We start from the raw sequence: 21,255 nt of genomic DNA, 5'->3' as shown, positions 1-21,255 counted from the left end.
AACCACTCCCGTCCTTGGAGTCTACACTGCCAATCTGGCAGAGAAATAACTGGCTCTCCATTTGTGTGTGCATTTCACGTGTGTACACGTGTGTTCAGGATGGTGGTACACAGCTACAATCCCAGCACTATTATAGGGAAACAAGACTCACTAGAAGCTCACAGTCCAGCTAGCCTGGCGTATGTAGTGATGAACAAGAGACCCTGCCTCAAACACAGTGAGAGGCCAGGAGCAGCCCCCAGACTCAGGAGTGCCTGAGCAGGAGGCACCGAGTTGGTGCTAGGCAACCAAGTTTTATGTTTCAACCTCTGAGTTCTTTAACAATCTTGTATATGTGGCTGCCCTAAATTTCTCCTTTCCACATTTTTTAAGGGTCGCTTTCAGTGTTGGTTTCACCCCCTCTTGTCATTTCCTCCACCTGCCTCACCCAGTGGACCTGAAACAGGCCTGTTAAAGGTGTAAGAATTACACCGCTGCCTGTAAACCTTTACTACTTCTATTGGAGCATCACTAGCTGGGGCCACAAAGCCCTAGAGAACGGGGCTACAACTCCAATTAGTTTCTGCCACAGCCAAACAAAGACAGGCGATTTGCCTGAGTGGGACAAGCAGGCCAGGCAGCTAACCAGGGCTATACAAGGTTTAGAATTCAGCCTGTGTGGGAGCTTGTGCCAGCACCCCTTTTTCTAGTTCTCTCTCCAGCAGCCCCCACACACTGGCTCTACTTTGGCCTTTGCACAGCTCTACCCTCTGTCTGAAGTCTACCCATCCCACACACACACCTAAGTCCAGTTTACCTTGACTCAATGCAAATCCTACCTTGTGGGTGAAGACTTGACCACTCCTCTATCCAGGTCCAAATCTGAGAGCATACTAGTTAGCACCACAATGGCACAGATGTGTGGGCGGAGGATGGGTGGACAGGTGAGTGAACAGATGGGTGGGTTATACGGATAATGGAACGGAGCAGAGCAGAACATCTGGGTGGATAGGAGGTGACTAGACTCAGAGGCAGCTAGCCATGTGGGAGAACGAACGTGTGGACAGGTGGGCACACAATTGTCAGAGTTCCTCACACTGTTCCTTCTCTCTGAAAACAAGCAGCAACCTCAAGCTAGAATGGGGAGCGGGGAGCACTTTCAACGAGTACTTGAGAAACAGCAAGAATTTGAGGCTGCTCTTGGGAAAAAATGTGCCAGCCTGACTGAGCCCCGGGGAGTCCCATTTGGACAGAGAGTTGAGAGGAAGGAGCGAGTTTCCCAATCCACACTCCAGATGCAACTGCCAGCATAGTTAAGCTAAAAGCAGAACCTGGCTGAGATCCCTTTGCACCCCATCCTCTGTCTTCAGGTGCCCACCTCCATCTAGACCCAATGTTTCCCAGCCCTGGCTTCCTGGGCCAGTAGCGTTGATTTGTCCCTGTTTGTTAAGAGGGGGAAGAGGTCTGCGTGATGGCTCAGCAGACATGGTTACTTGGCCTCCGAGCTTGGAGACCTAAGTTTGATCTCCAGTACACCCATAAGGTAGCAGGAGAGAACTGACTTCTGCATGGTTGTTCTCTCTCTCTCTCTCTCTCTCTCTCTCTCTCTCTCTCTCTCTCTCTTTCACACACACACACACACACACACACACACACACACACACACACACACACACACACATTTAAAAAGGAATAAGAAGCCCAAGAGGCCACTCTTCAGTCTACGCAGAACACATCCTGACCTGGACAGGCAGAGAGAGCAAGCCAGCTCTCCCAGCATGGGTGAGGCCCTCTCTCCATATCAGAACATTCCCCCAAACACTCACTTCCTCATGCCCACTTCTGGGAAGCCAAGCTTCCCCTGAACCGGCAAGGGGATTCAGCGGATACCCCTACAGGAAGAAAACCGCAGCAGGCAAGAAATCCCCAGCAGTCCAACCTCCAGCCCAGCGTTCCTCAGCACCCGCCCCCACCATCCCACGCCACACACACCCCCCACCTCGCCTGACCCTCCTGACTCCCGGAGCTACCCCTGTATCCAAGGATCCAGCTACTGTACCCCAGGGCTCACATCTGACAGCACAAAGGTGTCCCTGGCCAGAAGAAAGAGACTCGAGAAAACAGACAGTTAAGCGGGCAACCAAGCCCAAACTCAAAATGAATCAATTCAAAAGCAATCCCTGCTTTCTATAAGTTCACCCCCCCCTTCCTCCTCTGGCCCCTCCCCTTCCAAGGTATACCCAGGGCACTTGTTGAAGCTGGCCACTTGTCACAGCGCCAAGAGTAGCTGGGGCTTAGTGATTTCTGTCCCAGGACTTCTGAGCCCATTTCCGAATAGTGACCTCCTCCAAAGACCTCCATGTTCAGCCTGTATCTGCATGTGCAGTTGGTTGTTAGTAGCCAGAGTCAGGACCTCAGAGGCAGGGGAACCTGGAATGGGCCTGCTGGGAACAATTCACCTAGGGCGCTGAGCTGGGACATTGCAGACGCAGGAGGAGACCCAAAGCTGCTCCTGTGGCCGGAGTTTCCTTCCCGGCTGCTCCTTTTCCCGTACTCAGAACCAGTCTGGGAATACAACTGTACGGCTGATTCTACTTGGTAGGACCCTCCCTACCCAAGGATTCCTTCACCCCAGATTAGGGTAGCCTCTCACACCTCTGTAAGCTAGGCAAGTGGAGAGGCCACAGTCCGCTGTCTCTACCTGGTTCACTCCAGGGGGGGAGGGGGCCTGGAGGCAGAAGCCAAGAGCTAGGCCCCTGCGAGTAAGATCTGATTTTTCTGGCTCTGCCCATCTGAGCCACAGTTGTTTACTCTAAGGTAAGTCAGGAAAAGCTCTGAGTAACACCCCTTTTGAGCATCCTTTACATGGTGGTGTATGTCCCGCACCCACTTTTAACTACAAACCCAGTCTGCCGAGTCTCAACGCTCAGGCCTTGCAGCCCCTGGAGCTCCTGTGAGCACCAGCTCCAGTTACTAGGAACCTTCTCCTGAAGCAGCCAGTAGGACCACCCAAGGTCCCCTCCCAAGCACACAGAGGCCTTTGACCTCCAGGCGCTCCTGTGCTCTGCCACTTTGTCCCACGATGTCATTGAAGCAAAAAGGAGCCTTGAAATAAATGTGGCCCAGGAGGCTCTAGAGCCTCAGATCAGCACCAGGCTTTGGTGAACCTTGGTTAGTCAGTCCATCCCACAACTGTGGGTCCCAGAATTTGTTCTCCAGGCTCGGCAGACACTTCAGGGACAGGTGACCTGACTTGAGACATCAGCCCTCCTCTGAACACTCAGTGAGAGCGTGGACAGTGGCCTCAAGGCTGCATGCACCACAGTAAATCACTGTGTAGTGGCCTGGCTGTGCACTAAGTGAGAAATGGTAAGGCTGGGCTTTGTGTCTATCCTGCAAGTGACCCCGCCAGAGAGCACTGCTGGCTTTGGCCTCAAAAGCTCAGGTGTGCCCAGAGTCCAGCATCTCTCTTCCCCTCAGGGAGAGGCAACAATCCCCACGTGAAGAGTCCTGCAAGGTGACACTTCAGTGCCGGAATGGGTACAGGCTGGTCACCTAGTCCCACGGGTTGTAGACAGCATTGGCCAGGCCTCCACATTGGACCCTGACACTTCCTCAGACCACAGGAAGAAGGAACTGCCACTGACCACAGACAGGGTCAGCTCTGCCCTCCCTAGAGATGAGGGCTGGAAGTCTGAGCGGGACGAAAACCGAGGTCGGTGCCGATGTCAAAAACTCGGAAACATGATTGAGCCGCAGGCCCCTCTGGCACCGTTTGCCAGGGAAAAGGCAGTCAAGCCGACTTGAAAGGCACACCAAAAGCCTGGGGAATGACAACTGCTTAATTATTCAAACAGACACCTGGGTAGTCGCATCCTAATTGGCAGGAAGGCCTGGAAACCCTGGGGTCTTACTTATTAAAACAGCTCTCCTACTAAATAGCCCCAACTGTCAAAACAAGCCCACAGACGGGTCATGGACGGGTCTCCTCAGTCGACACCCCACCCAGTCCAGACAGTGGGATGAGTAGTGTGTCCTGCCCCGTAGCCACACCTCCAGCTAGTTCTCTGTGTCAGAGGCAGAGGTCAGTACCACACCATGAAGGCAACAGAGAACAGGGAGGCCCAGAGCCCTTGAGAGCCCAGAGAGCCTGCGCAGCTGCAGCAGAAGGTACCAGGAGGTTAGTCTTTAGTATATTCTCTGCTTAAGCTCAGAGGTCTGGGTTGGTATCAGACTTCTGGAAGCTGGGGATCCAAGCTCCTAGCCTCAGTGACCTATTCTGGTAAATGGGGCAAACCATGCACTTCCACATAATTAGCAAAGGAGGTAATGGTGAGCGAAGGCACTGCAGGGTCCTGCTTTAAGTAGAATCGCCCCAGTGGCAGCCTAGGCAGAGGAACAGGAGGGCTCTGCTGAGGTGAAGGTAAGCCAGGTGGAGGCGGAGTCTAGTGATGAAGGTGGTGGGTAACCACAGGGCTGGGCTAGGACCAACCACCAGGATCTTTAATGAAAGTAAGGCTGGAAGTATGAGAGGGTCTCTGCCACCTTCAATGGGAGATGGGGACAATAAGGCAAGGGTACTGTCATAGCCCTGACAGTAATCTCTGACCTCTGCCAAGGCCCAACAGGGGCAGAGATAAGGGAAGTGGGGTGCAGCTGACTCAGAGCCTCCTGGGGCCAGAGCCAACAGGACAAGACTCCAACTGACCCCCCAAGTCCCACTGGGGCCCTCGTGGCCTGTGTTGAGAGCCCCACAGGCAGAGGAAGACATGTTGATGAAACAGAGCTCTGCTCTGCCCTGCCCTGTCTGGGGAAGCCTGGGGCGGAGCTTTGACTGATAGCTGAGGAATTCAGCCTCCAGTTTTCTGACTCTTCTGGTAAGGAAGCCTCCAGAAGGCAGAGGTTTGGTAGGGAAAGGAAAAAATACATACAGGCCATCCAACCGCTCAGATAGGCCCAACCCTACAGCCAGTCTGGCTTTACAAATGTTCTAGTTTTATTTCCGTTTCTGGGATCAATAAATAAATAAATAAACAAAGCACTGATCAAAGCATCTTAGAGGAGGAAAGGGCTGGTCGGGTTTACAGTGCCATAAGATTCCAGGTCACATCCATGACTGAGGGGAAGTCACGATGGGGACTCGGGCAGCCGGTATGTCACATCGCATTCACAATCAAGAGCAGAGAAAACGCACGCAACCGCGCAGCACGCTCACTGCTTATGCTCAGCTAGCTTCTTCACTCTTACACAGTTTGGGGACCAGGGAAAGGGGCCACAAACTGTGGGCTAGGACTTCCCACGTGAATTAGCAATCAAGGCGATCCCAGCAGACATTTCGACAATCTGGTCTTGATAACGCCTCGACAGAGGCTTTCTTCCCAGGTAATTCTAGGCCGTACCAAGTTCACAGCTAAAAACCACCAGTACAGAACCCCATGCTCCATACATGGTCTCTTTCAGGGGTCATCTGCCCACCTGGGCAAAGTACTCATGGCATCTAGCCTGGATGAACACTTAGGGTGACTCCTGGGAGTCAGGTCCTCCTGTGCAGGCCTTAGGGAGATCCCAGAGCTTAGGGAGATCCCAATTGCAATTTTCCAGACTCGAACCTCAGGCCCCAGCGGCCAGACAACACTGTGGCATGGTCCCTGCCCAGAATGAAGCTTGAACCATCAATGCTCTATAAGGGCTGAGGAACAGTAGCCTCCCCTCCTCGAGGCCGCCTGGTCCGGGCCTGAGAAGTCTGCTCTGAGTCTGGCAACATTGGGTGCAGAGTGCACAGGAAGATTCTGAAAAGTGACAGTTGTAAGACCAGAGATGCTGCTAGGTCCCACCCACAGGAAGAAACCAAAAATGGGGATTGGGTCTGCCCAAGTTCCTTGACCACAGGAGTCCAGCCTTTCGGCTTCAGCTAGACTCTCCAAGCCCCAGTGGTGCCCCTCACAGCTCCAAACTGCCCCAAGTTTCATGGGAGCCCCAAGAAGCTCATATGAAGCACACAGCAGCTTCTGAAAATGAACAGGTCCTCCCTCAGATGCCCTTTGGCTGTGTGGGGCCTGTTCCTTCTCTGTGCTCTGGCATCTAGAACAATCCCTTGAATTACATGAGCCAAGACTCAGAGCCGCAGGCACCCCACAGGAGCTGAACAGCTTTGTCTGGTTCGTGTAAGTGCCTGCCACAGGCAGAAGGAACAAGAATGAATCCACAGGCCTTGAAATTGCCACAGTTCCGAGTGTCCATACAGCTGGCTTCCTTCACAAATCACAGGAAAGCTGACAATATGAACCGGACCTGCTTAGCGAGTTGAGGGTGGGGTACAGCTCGGGGCACTACCCAGTACTACCAAGTCCCCATGTGATCTCAGGCAAGACCCCTCCCTTCTTTGAGCTGCCAAGGGGAATGGAGTGTCCCAGCAGCTGGAGGCTCTCCTCCATCCCCCAACATCCTGCCAACTTGCTGCTGGGAAATGAAGGGTCAGCCCAGTGGCCTTGGCAGGGGGCCTAGGCCAGGGGACCTTTCTCTTGGGGATCTGATGTGATCAAGATAAACCAAGGCTGCCTCTTAGGACATGGCAGGCATCACCAATCAATCACTGTTCTGCGCCTGGGTTCAGCTGAGATGGTTGGTGACAGTCTAGAAAGCAGACTAAGCAGAAGGGCACAGAACAGAAAAAGCCATCCGCCCCAGTCAGCTTCCTGAGGGCAGTTCTGCACAACCACCTTCACTAGTGACCATCCGGAGGTGGGGTGAATACCAGCGGTCTGGGCAGGTCAGTCAGGCCTATAAATACCAAGCTTGATCAGCCACCAGTGAGATGCAGAACAAGGACAAGACACCCTGTTCTGCAAGGAGGCATCAGTGAAATCCACAGCTTCTCTGCCAGTTCCAGTAAGGGAGACAGGCTATTTCTTATGACATCCAATATGCAGGATGCTGAGGTAACCCCACCCCACTTAAAAAATGGCACCTAGGTCCCTGTTAACAGAGGCAGAAGTATAACTCCAACCACCAATCACTTGGGTATAGGTTAGGGTGCCATCAGTACTGGATAATAGAAATGGCTCCTTCATGGGGTTACATGGGACTCCACCATATTCTCCAGGGATACAGGCCAAGACTTGAGGGAAGCAGAAGACACTGCCCTGTGGCCCCACAGAAATGGCCCTCCCTCTACCCTAGGACATTACTCCTTCCTGTGAATCACTAGGATCCTTGGCCCAGCGCAGACAGATGGATTGGTGCAAAGCTGTCCCCACCCACAGTAGAGAAACTGTATGCATGGCTTAGATGCATGGCCTCGCCTTGTGGCCAGGCGTGACATGCTTTGGTGGATAGGAAGCAATCCCTCAAGACTGAGGGCAGGCCGGTCAGCCTCTGCCGATACCATCCTAGGTTACCCTTTTCATGTGGGAGGTCCTTCTGTATATGTGTTGCTTTTATTAGCTAATGAATAAAGGAGCCACTTGGGCCTTATGACAGAGCAGAATAGAGCTAGGAAGGAAAACTAAACTGAATGCTGGGAGAAAGAAGGCGGAGTCAGAGAGAAGCCATGGGGCCACTGCAGGAGACAGATGCTGGATGCCAGATGAAACTTTACTGGTAGGCCACAGCCATGTGGAGATACACAGATTAATAGAAATGGATTGATTTAAGATATAAGAGCTAACTAGTGATGGGCCAAGCAGTGTTTTATTTAATACAGATTTCTGTGTGATTATTTCGGGAGTCTGGGAGGCCAGGAAACGAACAAGCAGCCTCCAACAACCCCTTCTCTTTATTCTGAGTCCTGCCTGCCTGTGACAGCTGCTTAGGTATGGCAGACTTTGCCTGGTGACGCCCAAATCAAGGATAGATCAGGGAAAGGGCCATCATGCTCCCATCACCCTCGCTTGTGATCAAAACATATTCTCTGTGCTCTTCACCTCCCCATCGGAGACAGCTGTCATCAGCCCTGGCTGACACAACCATTCCAGGATCATAAAACCAAAAGAATCCAAAGCACACAGACTTGATGTCCTGGGCTCTTCTTTTCCCCTCCTCTCTCTCCTTCTCCAATTAAAGCATTACACAATCAGGACCTCTAAGCACCTTTCCCCAAATGCTGCTTTTACCACAAGAAACACTGCCCCCATCCCTTTCCTATCAGAGCATTCTAGGAGCTGCTGTCCTTCCTCACATGCAGACACACTGTTAGAGATTCTGCGATGAGTAGATACTGGTCGACCTGAGTGCCCACAGCAACAGGACACATGTGTATTTGTGCGTGTGCATGTACATATACGTGCTCACTCTCCACCACACCCTACCCTCACCCCTCTGCTGCCCATACCTTTCTGCATATGACCTTGCAAGGTGCAGGAGACCACAGGAGAGCCCTCAGAAAGAGAAGGAAGCACGCCAGACAGGCCTGTGACTCACACTCGTTGCTTCCCCCTAAGCTGTTACCCCACTTTACTGATCAGTGATGGAGCAGTTGCTGACTCAACCGGGAGTCCCAGTGAGCTAGGCCCCAAACTAGACACACAGCAACCAAAGATGGCTCTTCTGTCTCCCTCCCTGGGAAAGGGGATCAGCACCCTAATCATGCATGGGCAATCTACCATGCTGCCTCCACCGAGGACCTGCAAAGGAAAGAAAGGCTCTCTTCCTATTAAGCTGGCCACACGATTGGGCGCGCCGTGACAGCGGGTTCACCAGGGCCAGGTGGTCAGGATGTTTGATGTCACCAGGTGGGACAATTAAAACCATCTTGCTGGCAAAATGAGCAGCTGAGAAATGAAAATTGCCACTTCCCATCCGAATCTCCTCTCCCAGACAGTCCAATTACCTGGAATTAGTCAGGCAGCACCAGCTGGGAAATGGGGTGTCACCCACTGGATGGATGCCAACAAGAAAACTGGGCTATGCAAGGGGTGTGTGTGTGTGTGTGCACGAGCATGCATGCAGGATCCAGGAGCTAGATGAGTCAGCTCAGGAGAAAAGGCTGGGTTACAGACTGGGATCACAGCAGCACGGAGACCTGGTGTCATGCTGAGACATTGACGGATGGTCCCTACCCAGCATATAGTGCTCTGGAGGGCACGTTCTACAGGGTCCCCAAAGCCCGTACAAACCCTTTGGCTGAGAGGTATCACTCCAGGGGTATCTAGCACCTTTCAGATTGTGAAAAACGGGTTGCTTGTTTGTCTTTTTAATTCAAAGGCAGTTACTCTGATTTTTTTTTTTAATAAAAGGTTGACAGCCTGGTAAGGACTCCTATTTCCTGAACCTCCTCTTCCCGCTCTGCACAGATCAGCCAATCACATCAGACTGTAAGGTCAAGCACCCTCCAATGGGATAAGACATAGTCATAACCTATGTCAGAGATAGAGCCATGTTGGCCTCAGTGTGTTGCCAGCCCAGTTCGTGTTCTGGCGAATCCCCTGTGAAAAAAGAATCTCCTTGCCAAGATACTTTCCCTCTGTCTGTGTGAGATGGTTCATTTTCGTTTCTAACAAGATGGTTTTCAAATGTCCCAAAAAGAGGTCAGGCTCCTGCCCTGCCCTCATCACCTGAGAATGCACTCCTCCTCCTCCGAGGTGCCAGTGAGGAAGAGGACCCTGATGGGAAGAGGCTGGCTGACATCCATGGGGCCATCTACCTACGATCTCAACTTGTTGAGGGTACTCAGCACCTCCCACTGCACCTCACAAAGATGAAAGATTGGGTTCCTTAAAGCAGTCAGTGACTCTCACCAGGCATTCATTTTCATTCCGAATTTTCTGTTGTTCTTAGATTAAGATACGGGTGTGTCTGTCTGATATGCCGAGAATCTGCTTCGTACTGAAGAATGGCTGTTACAGCCCCGAGTACCAGGAACATTCTGTTTCTCCCACCCAAACCACAGCCTGACCCTAGTCATGACTTCTGCCTGGCCTGCCCACCAGACAGTGCCGGTGACGACAGCCCTGTTCTAACAGCTGGGGAGCAGTAACGGTCAAGAAGTCCATCCAATGACAAATGGTCCGGAAGACTCCAGTCTGTTTGGGCGGGAGCCTTAAGGAGGAAGATGCAGGGGGGAGAGAGAGAGAGAGAGAGAGAGAGAGAGAGAGAGAGAGAGAGAAGAAGGAGGAGGAGGAGGAGGAGGAGGAGGAGGAGGAGGAGGAGGAGGAGGAGGAGGAGGAGGAGGAGGAGGAGGAGGGAGGGAGGGAGGAAGAGGAGGAGGAGGAGGAGGAGGAAGAGGAAGAGGAGGAGGGAGAGCAGGAGGGAGGGAGGAAGGGAGGAAGGGAGAGCTCAGCAGTTAAGAGCACTTGCTGCTCTCACAAAGGACCTGGGTTTAAAACAAAACAAAACAAGACCGGGAATGCTCTGGCCTTGCCCTGGCCTGAGGCGCCTTGAAAGTAGGCCCCAAAGACCACACAGCATGTGATTCTGTGGATACAAAATACTCGTAACACTAAACAGGACATGGGTGACAAGGGGCTGGGGACACTTGCTTTCTAGGCATTAACTGCCCTCTGGGGGATTAAAAACATTTTGGAACCAGCATAGCTACACAATGCTGTGAATGAAGCAAATGCTACCAAACTGTACTTTATTATTATTATTATTATTATTTTATTTGCATTGGCGTTTTGCCTGCATATATGCGAGAGGGTGTCAGACATTGGAGTTACAGACAGTTGCTAGTTGTCATGTGGATGCTGGGAATCGAACCTGGGTCCTCTGGAAGAGCAATCAGTGAGCAACCACTGAGCCATCTCTCCAGTCCCTTTTGTTTGTTGTTTGTTGTTGTCTGTCAGTTTTTTGGGGGGAGGGGAATTGCTTTTGTTTTTTCAATACAGGATGTCTCTGTAGGATGGTCCTGGCTGTCACTAAGATCCGTCTGCCTCTGCCTCTGCCTCTGCCTCCCAAATGTGGTGTGCGCCACCTCGGCCCGGCTGCTTTTCAGTTTTTTTTTTTTTTGAGACAGGGTTTTTCTATGTGTAGCCCTGGCTGTCCTGGTTCTCACTCCATAGAACAGGCTGGCCTTGAACTCAGAGATCCGCTTGTCTCTGCCTCCCAGGTGCTGGATTAAAGGTGTGCACCACCACTGCCTAAACAAACTGTACTTTAAAATGATCATACTACCCAGGTGAGCTAGCACACACCTGTAATCCCAGCACTGGGAAAGCAGAGGCATGGAAACCAGGAGTTCAAAGCCATCTTCAGCTATATAGTGAGTTCAAGCCCAGCCTACGCTACACAAGGCTCTGTGTCTGAAACAAGGTCAATTTAATGTTGTGTGAATTTTACCTCAAAATTTAAACGCCAAAGAGAAGGCATTGTGGTGGGGCTGGTCTGGGACAATACTCTAGAACTGGAAGCCGGGTCTGCTCCAACGAGCAATCAATCTTCTAAGGGAGAAGCAAGTTCATCCCACAGGCCCTGAGGATCTGCCCCAGAGGTGGTCTTCTGTGAGTCCTGGCTGCAGTAACAAGTCACCGCAATCTGAAGGGCATAAAAGAATAGTTTACCACCTCATGACTCAGGAGGCCATGATCCAAAACAAGTCTTCCAGGAGCATCTTTATGTCCTGTTGGGAGGCTCCAGAGGAGACTTGGTCCTTGCCTTGCCTTTCTGGCTGCTAGCTTTGATTATATCCTAGGTCAGACACCTCATCATCCCAACCTCTGCATCTGAACCTTGCCTCCCTGGATCCTTCTTATCACAAACATTCATTATACCTAAAAAAAAAAACAAAAACAAAAAAAAAAAAAAAAAAACTCACACCTGTAGGGATCTATTTCCCTGACACACCTACAAAGTAGACGCCCAAAGATTAGGAGGATGGTGAATCTTGGGTGGGGAGGGGCACCATTCAGCCTCCCTTAATGGGCTATAGCCTGTGGGTATCATCAGCCTGTGGGTACCAGGAGCTATACAACATATAGACTTAAAGCAACCCCAAGGAGTAATGACACAACTGAGCACATCTTTTCCTGATACCACTAGCTTGCGGGAGCATCCTTTCTGAACCTTGGTAACATGTCCTTCCTCCTAGCCAGTCTGACCTCAACTTAGGACAACCCCAGGCTTCAGGTGTGTTCTGACCAGGACAAAGACTCTGCTACTCCACACTCCTGGGCTGCTTTGCCCCCTCCCTCCTCTACCCCATGTCTGAGTGCCCTACTAAGCAGGGTGAGACTCAAATTAAGTCTCTAATTCACTGCCTATGAGAAGTGTAATTGAAGCTTTTACAGAAAATCAACTTATTATACAAAGTGAAAAGGATTCTTCTTTAAACAGCATGCTGGGCTCCCATCCAGCCATGAGGAATCCAGGGAGAGTCCTGGGGCAGTGGGCTTGGTGTGTGGGATTTAAAACAGGAAAAGTGTTCGGCTAAACAAAACCTTCTGTTACTTATTAACACCGGGAAGCATTTTCAGGCGAAGAGACTGGCAGTTGCCGTGGGAAGCGGCAGCGGCGGTGTCCTTGGAAAATGCAAGTCTCCGGGGCAATCTCAGCCAGTGTGGAAGAGACAGCACTCAGACTCAGCAAGCTCAGCATGGGCCTGGTCACCTGGGCTCACATAGGAGCAGGGGCATGGAATGACAGACACCATTTTCTCTAGAATGATTCAGCATGGGTCAGCCCAAGAAGGAGAGGCAAGCATTGAGAAGGCAGGGCAGAGTCTAGCTGTGAGGTTCAGAGGGAGGCTATGGGAGAGCCAGAGGAGGGCTAGGGCTGATCAAAGCACCACCCTCCATCATCCGAGAGGTTCTGGCCTCATTTAAAAAAAAAAAAAAATCTATTACATTTATTTAGGGGTAGGGCCGCTTGTGCCAGGGCACAGGTGGAGATCAGAGGACATCTTGGAGAAGTCCGTTCTCCTTTCCACCTTGTGAGTCCTGGGTTGAATTCTGTCCTCAGGTTTGGCGGCAAGTGCCTTTACCCACTGAGCCACCTTGCAGGCCCTCCTCCCTCCTTTTTTGGCCTCCCAACTGTCCCCATGCTCTATTCAGTAAAAGGGAAACTCAGTATACTTGGTGAAACAAACTTACGCTCCAAAAGAGGGCTTGGCTCCTACAAGCTTCAGAAGGTGACTTCTTACCCGTCAATCCTTAGTCTGGTAAAGTCCCCTGGCATACCCTTTGAAGCCCTGCAGGCCTGGGCTTAGGGTCACACAGTATCAGTAGAATAGAGAGGACTAGGATTAAGTGGCTGAAGTGTCCCCATGACCAACTACAGCAGCAGACCCATCAGCCTGGTGGGCTCCCTACTGGCCATCCAGCCTGGTATCACAGTGCGCAGCTGACTCTGCTAATAGAGGAGCCCCTGGTCACTCTCTCCTAGACACTGGCTAACCTCCCTCATCTGCTAACATGGCTCCTTGACTGTGGCTATGAACTCAAACTTTCCCTGCATCCCGCGAGGCCCCTGCTCAATCACGGAAGCAGAGGGATGTTTCCACGCTAACCAGGGAGAGCACAACCTTTGGGCAGTTCTCCACAGTCTCGGCTACTCTGGAAACCACCACTAGGGTCTCACTGCCAAGGACAAAACCCCAGGAAAAAGCCATCCGCGCTGTCCGTGGGGCACCTCGGTCTTGAAGGGCAGGGAACGGCAGCTGGATCACACTTGGCTGACAGCAGGCCACAGCAGCTGGCCTCCCTCCAGTTTGGGGATACTATAATAAGATGGGGGGGGCACACTTAGGATTCTGCACAGGGTACGCACGCTGGCTGGAATCTGATGAGAGAATGTCACTTTTGTCTGTGGATACACAATGCAGAGTGTGTGAGCCAGGTGGGGTGCACAGCTGTGACGAGGACCATCACAGTGACGGGCCAGCATGGCAAAGAATTTACAACTGCTCAGTTGCCAAAGCAAATAGCTGCAAACCATGTGTCACTGTGTCCAGATATGGCACTTTTTTAACTGGACGTCTTTAAGTGGAGCCTCTTAAGGACTTTACACTAATAGCTTACAGCAGGGCGGGGCCAGGCGCCCCGCAGGTGTGTGCTGCAGTGTAAGCCCAGAGTGCTGAGGGGGACACAACTTGTTATTACTGTTTGGCTTTTACTTAAAGTTTTTTGGGGGGTGCTATTATTTATTATAACCAATAAGAGCCCCCAAACAGGTGCAGACGGCCATGCCCGCTTTCCATCAGGGGACAGGCGCAGTATACTTGACGTGTAAGTCAGCAACATTGTCCCTGGAGACACGGTTCCAGCCATCCTCCCGCATGTGGTAGAGGCTGACTGAACCTCCAGAGTAGGCATCTCTGTAGGTGGCTTGGTAGATGGCTCAGCAGGCCAGATCACAAGCCTGCTCCACTTGGGTCATAGGAGTAGTCTTGATCCATGGCCTCATAAGCACACATGGAGCCGGAACCCAAGAAGGCAGTTCCAGAGATTCGGTTCCCCTCACTGTCTACATAGTAGAGGCCGGGGCCTCCCTTATCCCAGCCACAGACCATGGCGCCCATGGACAGCCCCATGCCTTCGTACTGATACACCATGTTAGCAAGAACTTTGGAGGCTGCTGTGACAGAGATGCATCCCTTATTTTTGGAGCTCATAGATTCGACATTGCTGAGCCAACAGCAGCTCCCAGAAGCTGCAATCGACTGCAGCCCCAGCTATGGTGCCCAGAAGGTAGGGGTTGATCTCTATCACTTTCTCCACTGTCTGGGAGGCAATGTAAGCACCTGTTGTGGCCTGGGAATCAGCTGCAACAATGACTCCACGGTGAAACTTGAAGACCAGGACAGTGGTTCCATGAGGCATTTCAATTCTCGGCTCCTCTGGGACACCCCAGCTGGGCGCAGCCAGGCTTGGCCCATCACCAGAACTCCCCGGACCTAGGTCCAGCAGATCTGCATGACCTTTGAGTCCAAAAATCTCCAAGCTGGTTACCAGCACAGGCTTCTGTAACAAGCTGGCCAGCACCCATCTCTAGTAAGCTACTTAAAGTTTGTTTTTGCTGTTGCTATCACTTTTGATAGAAGTCTCACAATGTAACCCAGGCTAGCCGTGATGTAGCCTAGGCTGGCCTTAACTCTTAAACCTGCTTTAAGCTTCAAGTAGAGTATATACTATCTCATCAGCTCTCAGCGATTTGCTGTTTATAGCTATAGAAGCACTACAAAGAAAACATTTAAAACAGTCTGTCTTCCGGCGAACAAAAAAGAAAAAGACTTTGATTCAAAGGAGCTTCCAAGTCCTGAAGAAGCCATGCAACAAATGTCTCATGGATGCACTGACATGGCCCCTGACCTATGAACCAAGGGACATCGTGCTACCCCAGGGCCCAGCGTGTGTACACAGACATGTACAGACAAAACAGAGTACACCAACGGAACACCCACAGGATGTCACTTGTACCAGGGTGGCCTGCATGCTCAGCTCTCAGGAGGGGGGCCATTCCCGTTACCCCATCACTGGCCTGTATCATCAGGGAACCCTCAGACATGGCAGGAAAGGAGAGCTTGAGGATGTCCCCAGGTGACCTAAGACCTATCTCCCTGACCTGTACCATCAGAAGTCAAAATCTGCAATGACCAGGTCTCAGCTGCATCACCCAGCCCTCCCCCTGCATCCCACCCATGAATCAGAGATAGAGCCGCAGGCCTCAGAAGCATCAGCAGCGAAAGTGTTGTCCACGCAGTTCTTCAGAGCGTGACGACCCACAGGGGCCACAGGAGTGCTAAGGCTTGTGGGTAGAGAAGCGCTCTGCACTCCGGACCCATCCCTGTAAACTTACACCAGCTCCAGCACTCAAACCAGCTCCTGGTCCAGAGCCGGAGAGGTGCATTCAGGTAGGCAATGATCTGTGGTAGGGTTAATTTGCTGATCTTAGTACCTAAATCGAAAGCGATTTTGCAGCTGTCAGTAACACGCTCGCAGGATTTCCCTGGTGTGAACCCACAGGCCCCCCCCTTCCACACAACCTTGGCTGCTGCCAATACGCAGCCAGAGTGCACTGTGAAAGCGCCTGCTTCAGGAAGAGGATGTCTATACAACTCCAGTCCGTGTCGATAGCATCAAGATGAAAGGGCCTGCCCTCCCAGTGTCACTGTGGAACTCACCTGATCCCTTTGTTCTGCGCGATGCTGTGCAGAGACAGTCGGGACACTGCAGAGATGACCTGGGGAGGAGAAGAGAGAGTTCTGTAACATCAGCCCACCAGGAAGTCGTCGCAAACGGCACCAAGCGTTCTGCAGGCGTGGAAATTGTTAACTAAGCACACCTCGTAAGAACAACATAGAGCTTCCCAGGCTCAGCACCTGTGTAGTGTTTACTCCGTGAAATCTGTCATTTGGCCACGTTAATATCTGCTGAGAGCTGCCGTGCTCAAGGTAGGGTGCCTCCGGGAGGAATGGGTTTCCATTCATGTGACGGTGCTCCTTCACCAACCCCTGGTCAGCTACAAACCCCCAAACTGCTTTTTTTAGCATGGGGAAGAAATGCTTCACTAGGGTTGCTGTGGGTCTGTCTTAACTGAGGTCACACCTACAAAAGGCTCATCCAGTGCTGCTATTCTAGAAGGGTCTATAAGACTAATGGCAGCCCATGTCCACAGTAAGGACTAACCTATCTTGGAGATGGAGAAATGGAGGCCCAGCGAGGTTCAGCAATTGACTATAACCACACCAAAGCTGCGGCGCCACACGGACACAAACATCCATGCGCAGTGCTTGCTGCAAGCCCCAGTCCATGTCTGACATCTCAACAGACACCGGCTCCAGTCAGGATACCAAAGGATAAGAAGGTCCAGGTACTGAGCCACGTGGATCCCCAGGCTGACAGATTCCTCAAAACCCAAGGCAGGCAACAATGGACATTCCTCAGCCCAAGCAACCCAGTCCAACCCTTAATTAGCCAGGAGCTTCCAGACAGGTAGTTTGCCCAACCTCAATGCCTCTGTTAGTCCACAGAGCTTCATCAGGACTCGGGGAAAACAAGCGTGTGCACGGGGAGGTGAGACGGGCCACAGTTGGAGACTCCATGGATCAATATGAAAAAACTAAGGGAAGGGAGAAGGAAATGGCTGGCCCAAGAATAAAGGGTGTGACATAACAAGAGACAGAAGGAGAAGCTGTTCACAGTTTATCAACAGAACGGGCGGGAGCCAAGCATACCTGAAAACAGGCACCAGGCACAAACCTGAACCTCGAGACTACCACACGTGTGTGCCAAGTTCATGCATCCATGCAGGCTCCTATGTGTCCTAGAGGTGTGAATGAGCATAACCGTGTTATATATATATTACTTATATCTATGTATGTGACTGCATGTGTGTGCTACAAGCTCTCGAGTATGCGTTATGTGCAGGTTCGTGTGCACATGAGCACCTGGGGTGGAGAAGAGAACCAGGAAAAGGGTCTTGGGAGCCACGGCTCACTGCAGACACCAGGCCCTGGCTGTCCTGGGAAACTGAGCTCAGAGGGTGTCATATATGCGACCCCATCGGCTTCCCGGCCTTACCATCTCACTGTGTACAGTTGGTAATCAGGAAAGAGGGATGTGCTCACTTACACAAAGACCCCTGCAGGCACGCACTCCCTGGGGTTCCTTTAGGCTGTTCTGCACTCAGCAGCAATTTTCAAAGGAAAAACACCACAGCAAAGGCCTTTTCTATGCGTAGCGGGTGGCGGACCCCCGTCCACAGCTGAGTGTGTGTCTGGGCCTCCTGTCAGTGTCTGTATTTCAGGGGCTGACACTCAGGGAAGTTATGACGGGGAATAACTGGGGTCCTCTGTGTTTGCTCAGACGCATCTCAAAAGGCCCATGTGCAGCTGGCCCAGTTGTGGCCCCCACCAGCCGGCTCTACAAGGGGCCTTTTACAAATAACAAGCAAAATGGCTTTTGTTATTAGTTTTGGATTTAAAAGGCTCTAAATATTTAGGCGGAATAAAACTTAAGGCAAAGCCCGGCAGTGGTGGCCGCCTTTAATCCCAGCACTTGGGAGGCAGAGGCAGGTGGATCTCTGTGAGTTCAAGGCCATCCTGGTCTACAGAGTGAGTTCCAGGACAGGCTCCAAAGCTACACAGAGAAGCCGGGTCTCAGAAAACAAAGAAAAAAAACAAACAAACCAAAAAACAAATCAAAACAAAAAACAAACAAACAAAAGCCCACTTAAGGCAATATTATATTCTAGATGCTGGAAATAATATAAGCCTTGAAGGATTTGGCTGGCCGGTGGCACACTCGCTGCCCTCCTCATGCCTTGCTGTGGGACAATGGTCTTGTACCCTGGAAAGATTTGTTACTTGTATTTTAATAAAATGCTGATTGGCCAGTAGCCAAGCAGGAAGAATAGGCAGGGTGACCAGAATGGGAGAATTCTGGACAGAGGAAAGGCTGAGTCTGCAGTCGTAACCCAGATGCAGAGGAAGCAAGATGAGAATGCCTCACTGAAAAAGGTACCAAAGCCAAGTGGCTAACATAGACAAGAATAATGGGCTAATTTAAGATGTAAGAATTAATTAATAAGAAACCTGAGCTAATAGGTCAACCAGTTTATGATTAATGTAGACGTCTGTGTGTTTCTTTGGGATGGAACGGCTGCAGGCCCAGGCAGGACAGAAACTTTCTGTCAACAATGCCTTCTAAGGCAAGTATTGCTAATCAATTGATATATACTTTCCTATGAGCCAACAGAGGCAAAGCAACTTTAGCAGAGTCCTAAGACAGTACCATTCATCAGTCAGCCACAGTACAGAAAACCACACCTGTTTGCCAGCCCAGACTCAACTGCCAAGGCCTCATTTCCCACAGGCAGAGACCATGACCTCCTACAGGTAGACAGACATAGGTCTTCCACACCCATGTGTCTGTGGTCCCAGAAGACAGTATTGTTCCGGCAGCTGCTCTAAGCCCGGCCTTGGGCACACACATCTTACTGTAAGACCAAAGTCACCATTAGCAGTTTGGAGAGGACTTGAAGACACGGCAGGAGGCAGGGCCGACAGCTCCTTCCATGGCTTAAACACGATCAACTATGTTGGGGTGCCCTTCCCTCCGTCCTAATGTGCTATGTGCCCTCCACATGGCATCTGTGTAGGGAGAGGAAACTGACTCTAGTGACCCCAGGCAGGATCCTCAGAGACATATACAGGACCTCAAGAGAACTATGGTTACATGGGGCTGGGGGCTCCCTGTGAACCTTGATGAAGGGTAAGCGCAGAGCCAACTCCTTGCGGCACAGAAAAAGCATCCAGTACCTCCCACCCCCACGATGCTACTCTGTGTGGCTTCCCGCTCTGAGATTAGACAACCAGGTGTCCCCAGGGCTAGCACTCTCGGCTGACCATCAAAAGCCTCCCTGCCAGGGCCCCTGGGGACTTCTGAGCATGAAAATGTCAAATGATGACATTTTCCCAACTTTCATTTCCGCCTCCCAGCTGCGTCCCTGATAACAAACGGAGACACCCCCCCCCCTCCCTCAGACCACAAGCCTAGCTAGTGGTGTGTGCTGGGGGCATACAGGGAGCAGGAAGGAGAGGTCAGGTCCCATGAGAACAGCCGTGCTACAGAAACAACTGCACCAGACACTGGACTTTGCTGAGCTGTTCACTGATACCCAAACACGCGCAGTGGGCACTAAATGAAGGAGTGAGCAGTCTAGAGGATGCAGTGGCAGGCAGGGTCCGGATCGTAGATGCAAATCTTGGCTCCACCCCCACACACAGGTGCTCTAGGTCCAAACGTTCAGATACTAGCAGCCTGTCAGTCCATACACACGACAGAAGGCAGACCCCACCCCACACCGTGTCTGGGGTCCAAGAATCTACATTTCTAGCTGAGGTTCTATGTGGCTGGAATGTGTGCCCGTCTCTAGAGAACAGGTGACACTGATCACATCACAAACGGGGTCAAAGTCAGAGAAAGGGCCAGAACACACATGCAGTTGTCCACCTCTGGGGTGCCTTGCGGGGACAGCGCACCCAAAAGAATGCCCACAGATCAGTACCTTCCAAAGCAGAATGAGCAAGAAGGACCCGAGGAACAGAGAGGGGCTCTCGAGGCAGACCTGGATCAACAGGAGAGCTATCTCCAGAGGAGGCCTCCGCAAACCTGCCTTTTCCCCACTACCAAGCAATAAATGACATCTGTCCTGTGAGCCCTGAGCAACCTAAGCACCAGCAATCAGACTTTGCGTTTCAGGCTTACAATCTCGCCCAGGCCAAAGTACCAGGTAGGCAGCAGGCAACTGAGTCCCTCAGTGACAAAATTACCCTTCACCCAGAAGTGACAGAACTGTCCCTACTCCAGCCATAGGAAGCAGGCCCTGCCCCTGTCGCCAGTCCGGGCATTTTGGTCCTGGCAGGTACAGGGTCCTGCCGAAGGGCTTTGGCCATAGCAAAATAGACGCAGCAGAGATGCAGTGTGCCCACCCTGAAGCTGGAGCCCTACTTTTCTCAGCACAGAACTCACGGCAAATGCCTGAGAGGATCCTAGGGGCTATGAAATTCTGAACACCAGCCCCAAATCTGTGAGGATGTGCCCTGAAAACATTCTAGAAAGGTAGACGTCACCTCCCAGTACCTTCCCAAAAGGTCAACATACCCCCAAAAGGGTTAGTAAGAGACACAGCTGCTTGGACAGCTGGAGCAATGCAGAGAGGGTGGAGCAGGCCAGTCGGTGGGGGGCCTGACCTGAATTCTAGTTCCAAAGGGGCTATAAAACTTAGGGCTTTTCTGTAAAGATGAATGTGTTTCTCCCTTGTTTGTGCAGTGATCTGGGCCCAGAAGTGTCCCCTGCAGCAGTTTCTAAGTGCCGGGAAATTTGGCAGCAACCTAATTACACAACCCGAAGACGCCAGGGAAACAGAGCAGACTGCATTCACAGCCAGGGATCCCTAGCCCCTCAGGAAATGATATTGCAAGGCGGACCACTCGAGCAGAACGTACTTGGAAATACACACTGCAGTGAAAGTAACAGTTTCCGAAATACCGAGCACACAGGACGAGGCATACAAGTCGAGCTGAAGAAATACCTCAGCAGCTAAGAGCACTGCTGCTCTTCCCGGTGATAAACAAGGTTTGGTTCCCAGCACCCACACGGCAGCTTACAACTGTCTGAAACTCCAGTCCTGGGGGAATCCAACACGCTCTTCTGGTGACCATGGGTACTGTATAAACACGGTTTACAGATACACACACAGGCAAAACACTCATACACATATAAAGAAAAGAAAGAAAAAAAAGAAAATGCATGTTCATTGAAAGAGCTGACGGACACCTTACGACATACCAGCAGCCACTACCATTGGAGAAAGGAGTCCTGTCTGTCCTAGATTGACTCTGCC

General features: G+C 51.5%; 1 protein-coding gene and 1 pseudogene across 2 annotated transcripts in view; both read right to left on the bottom strand.

The window, feature by feature from the left end:
- Nucleotides 1–21,255, bottom strand: part of Vav2 (vav guanine nucleotide exchange factor 2) — a 173,676-nt gene that overhangs the window by 64,745 nt on the left and 87,676 nt on the right. For both annotated transcript variants that reach the window (XM_087899823.1, XM_087899824.1), the window contains exon 3: nt 16,031–16,089. In XM_087899823.1, coding sequence (XP_087755949.1) covers nt 16,031–16,089 — 59 coding nt within the window. The remainder of the gene's footprint in view (nt 1–16,030; nt 16,090–21,255) is intronic.
- LOC125399060 (proteasome subunit beta type-5 pseudogene) lies at nt 14,086–15,414 on the bottom strand (annotated as a pseudogene).

This window comes from Myodes glareolus, chromosome 21 (assembly GCF_982192425.1).
Source record: "Myodes glareolus chromosome 21, mMyoGla1.1, whole genome shotgun sequence".
NCBI classification, from domain to species: domain Eukaryota; kingdom Metazoa; phylum Chordata; class Mammalia; order Rodentia; family Cricetidae; genus Myodes; species Myodes glareolus.
Note: the sequence above shows the minus strand (reverse complement) of the source record. Positions and strands in the feature narration are given on the sequence as shown.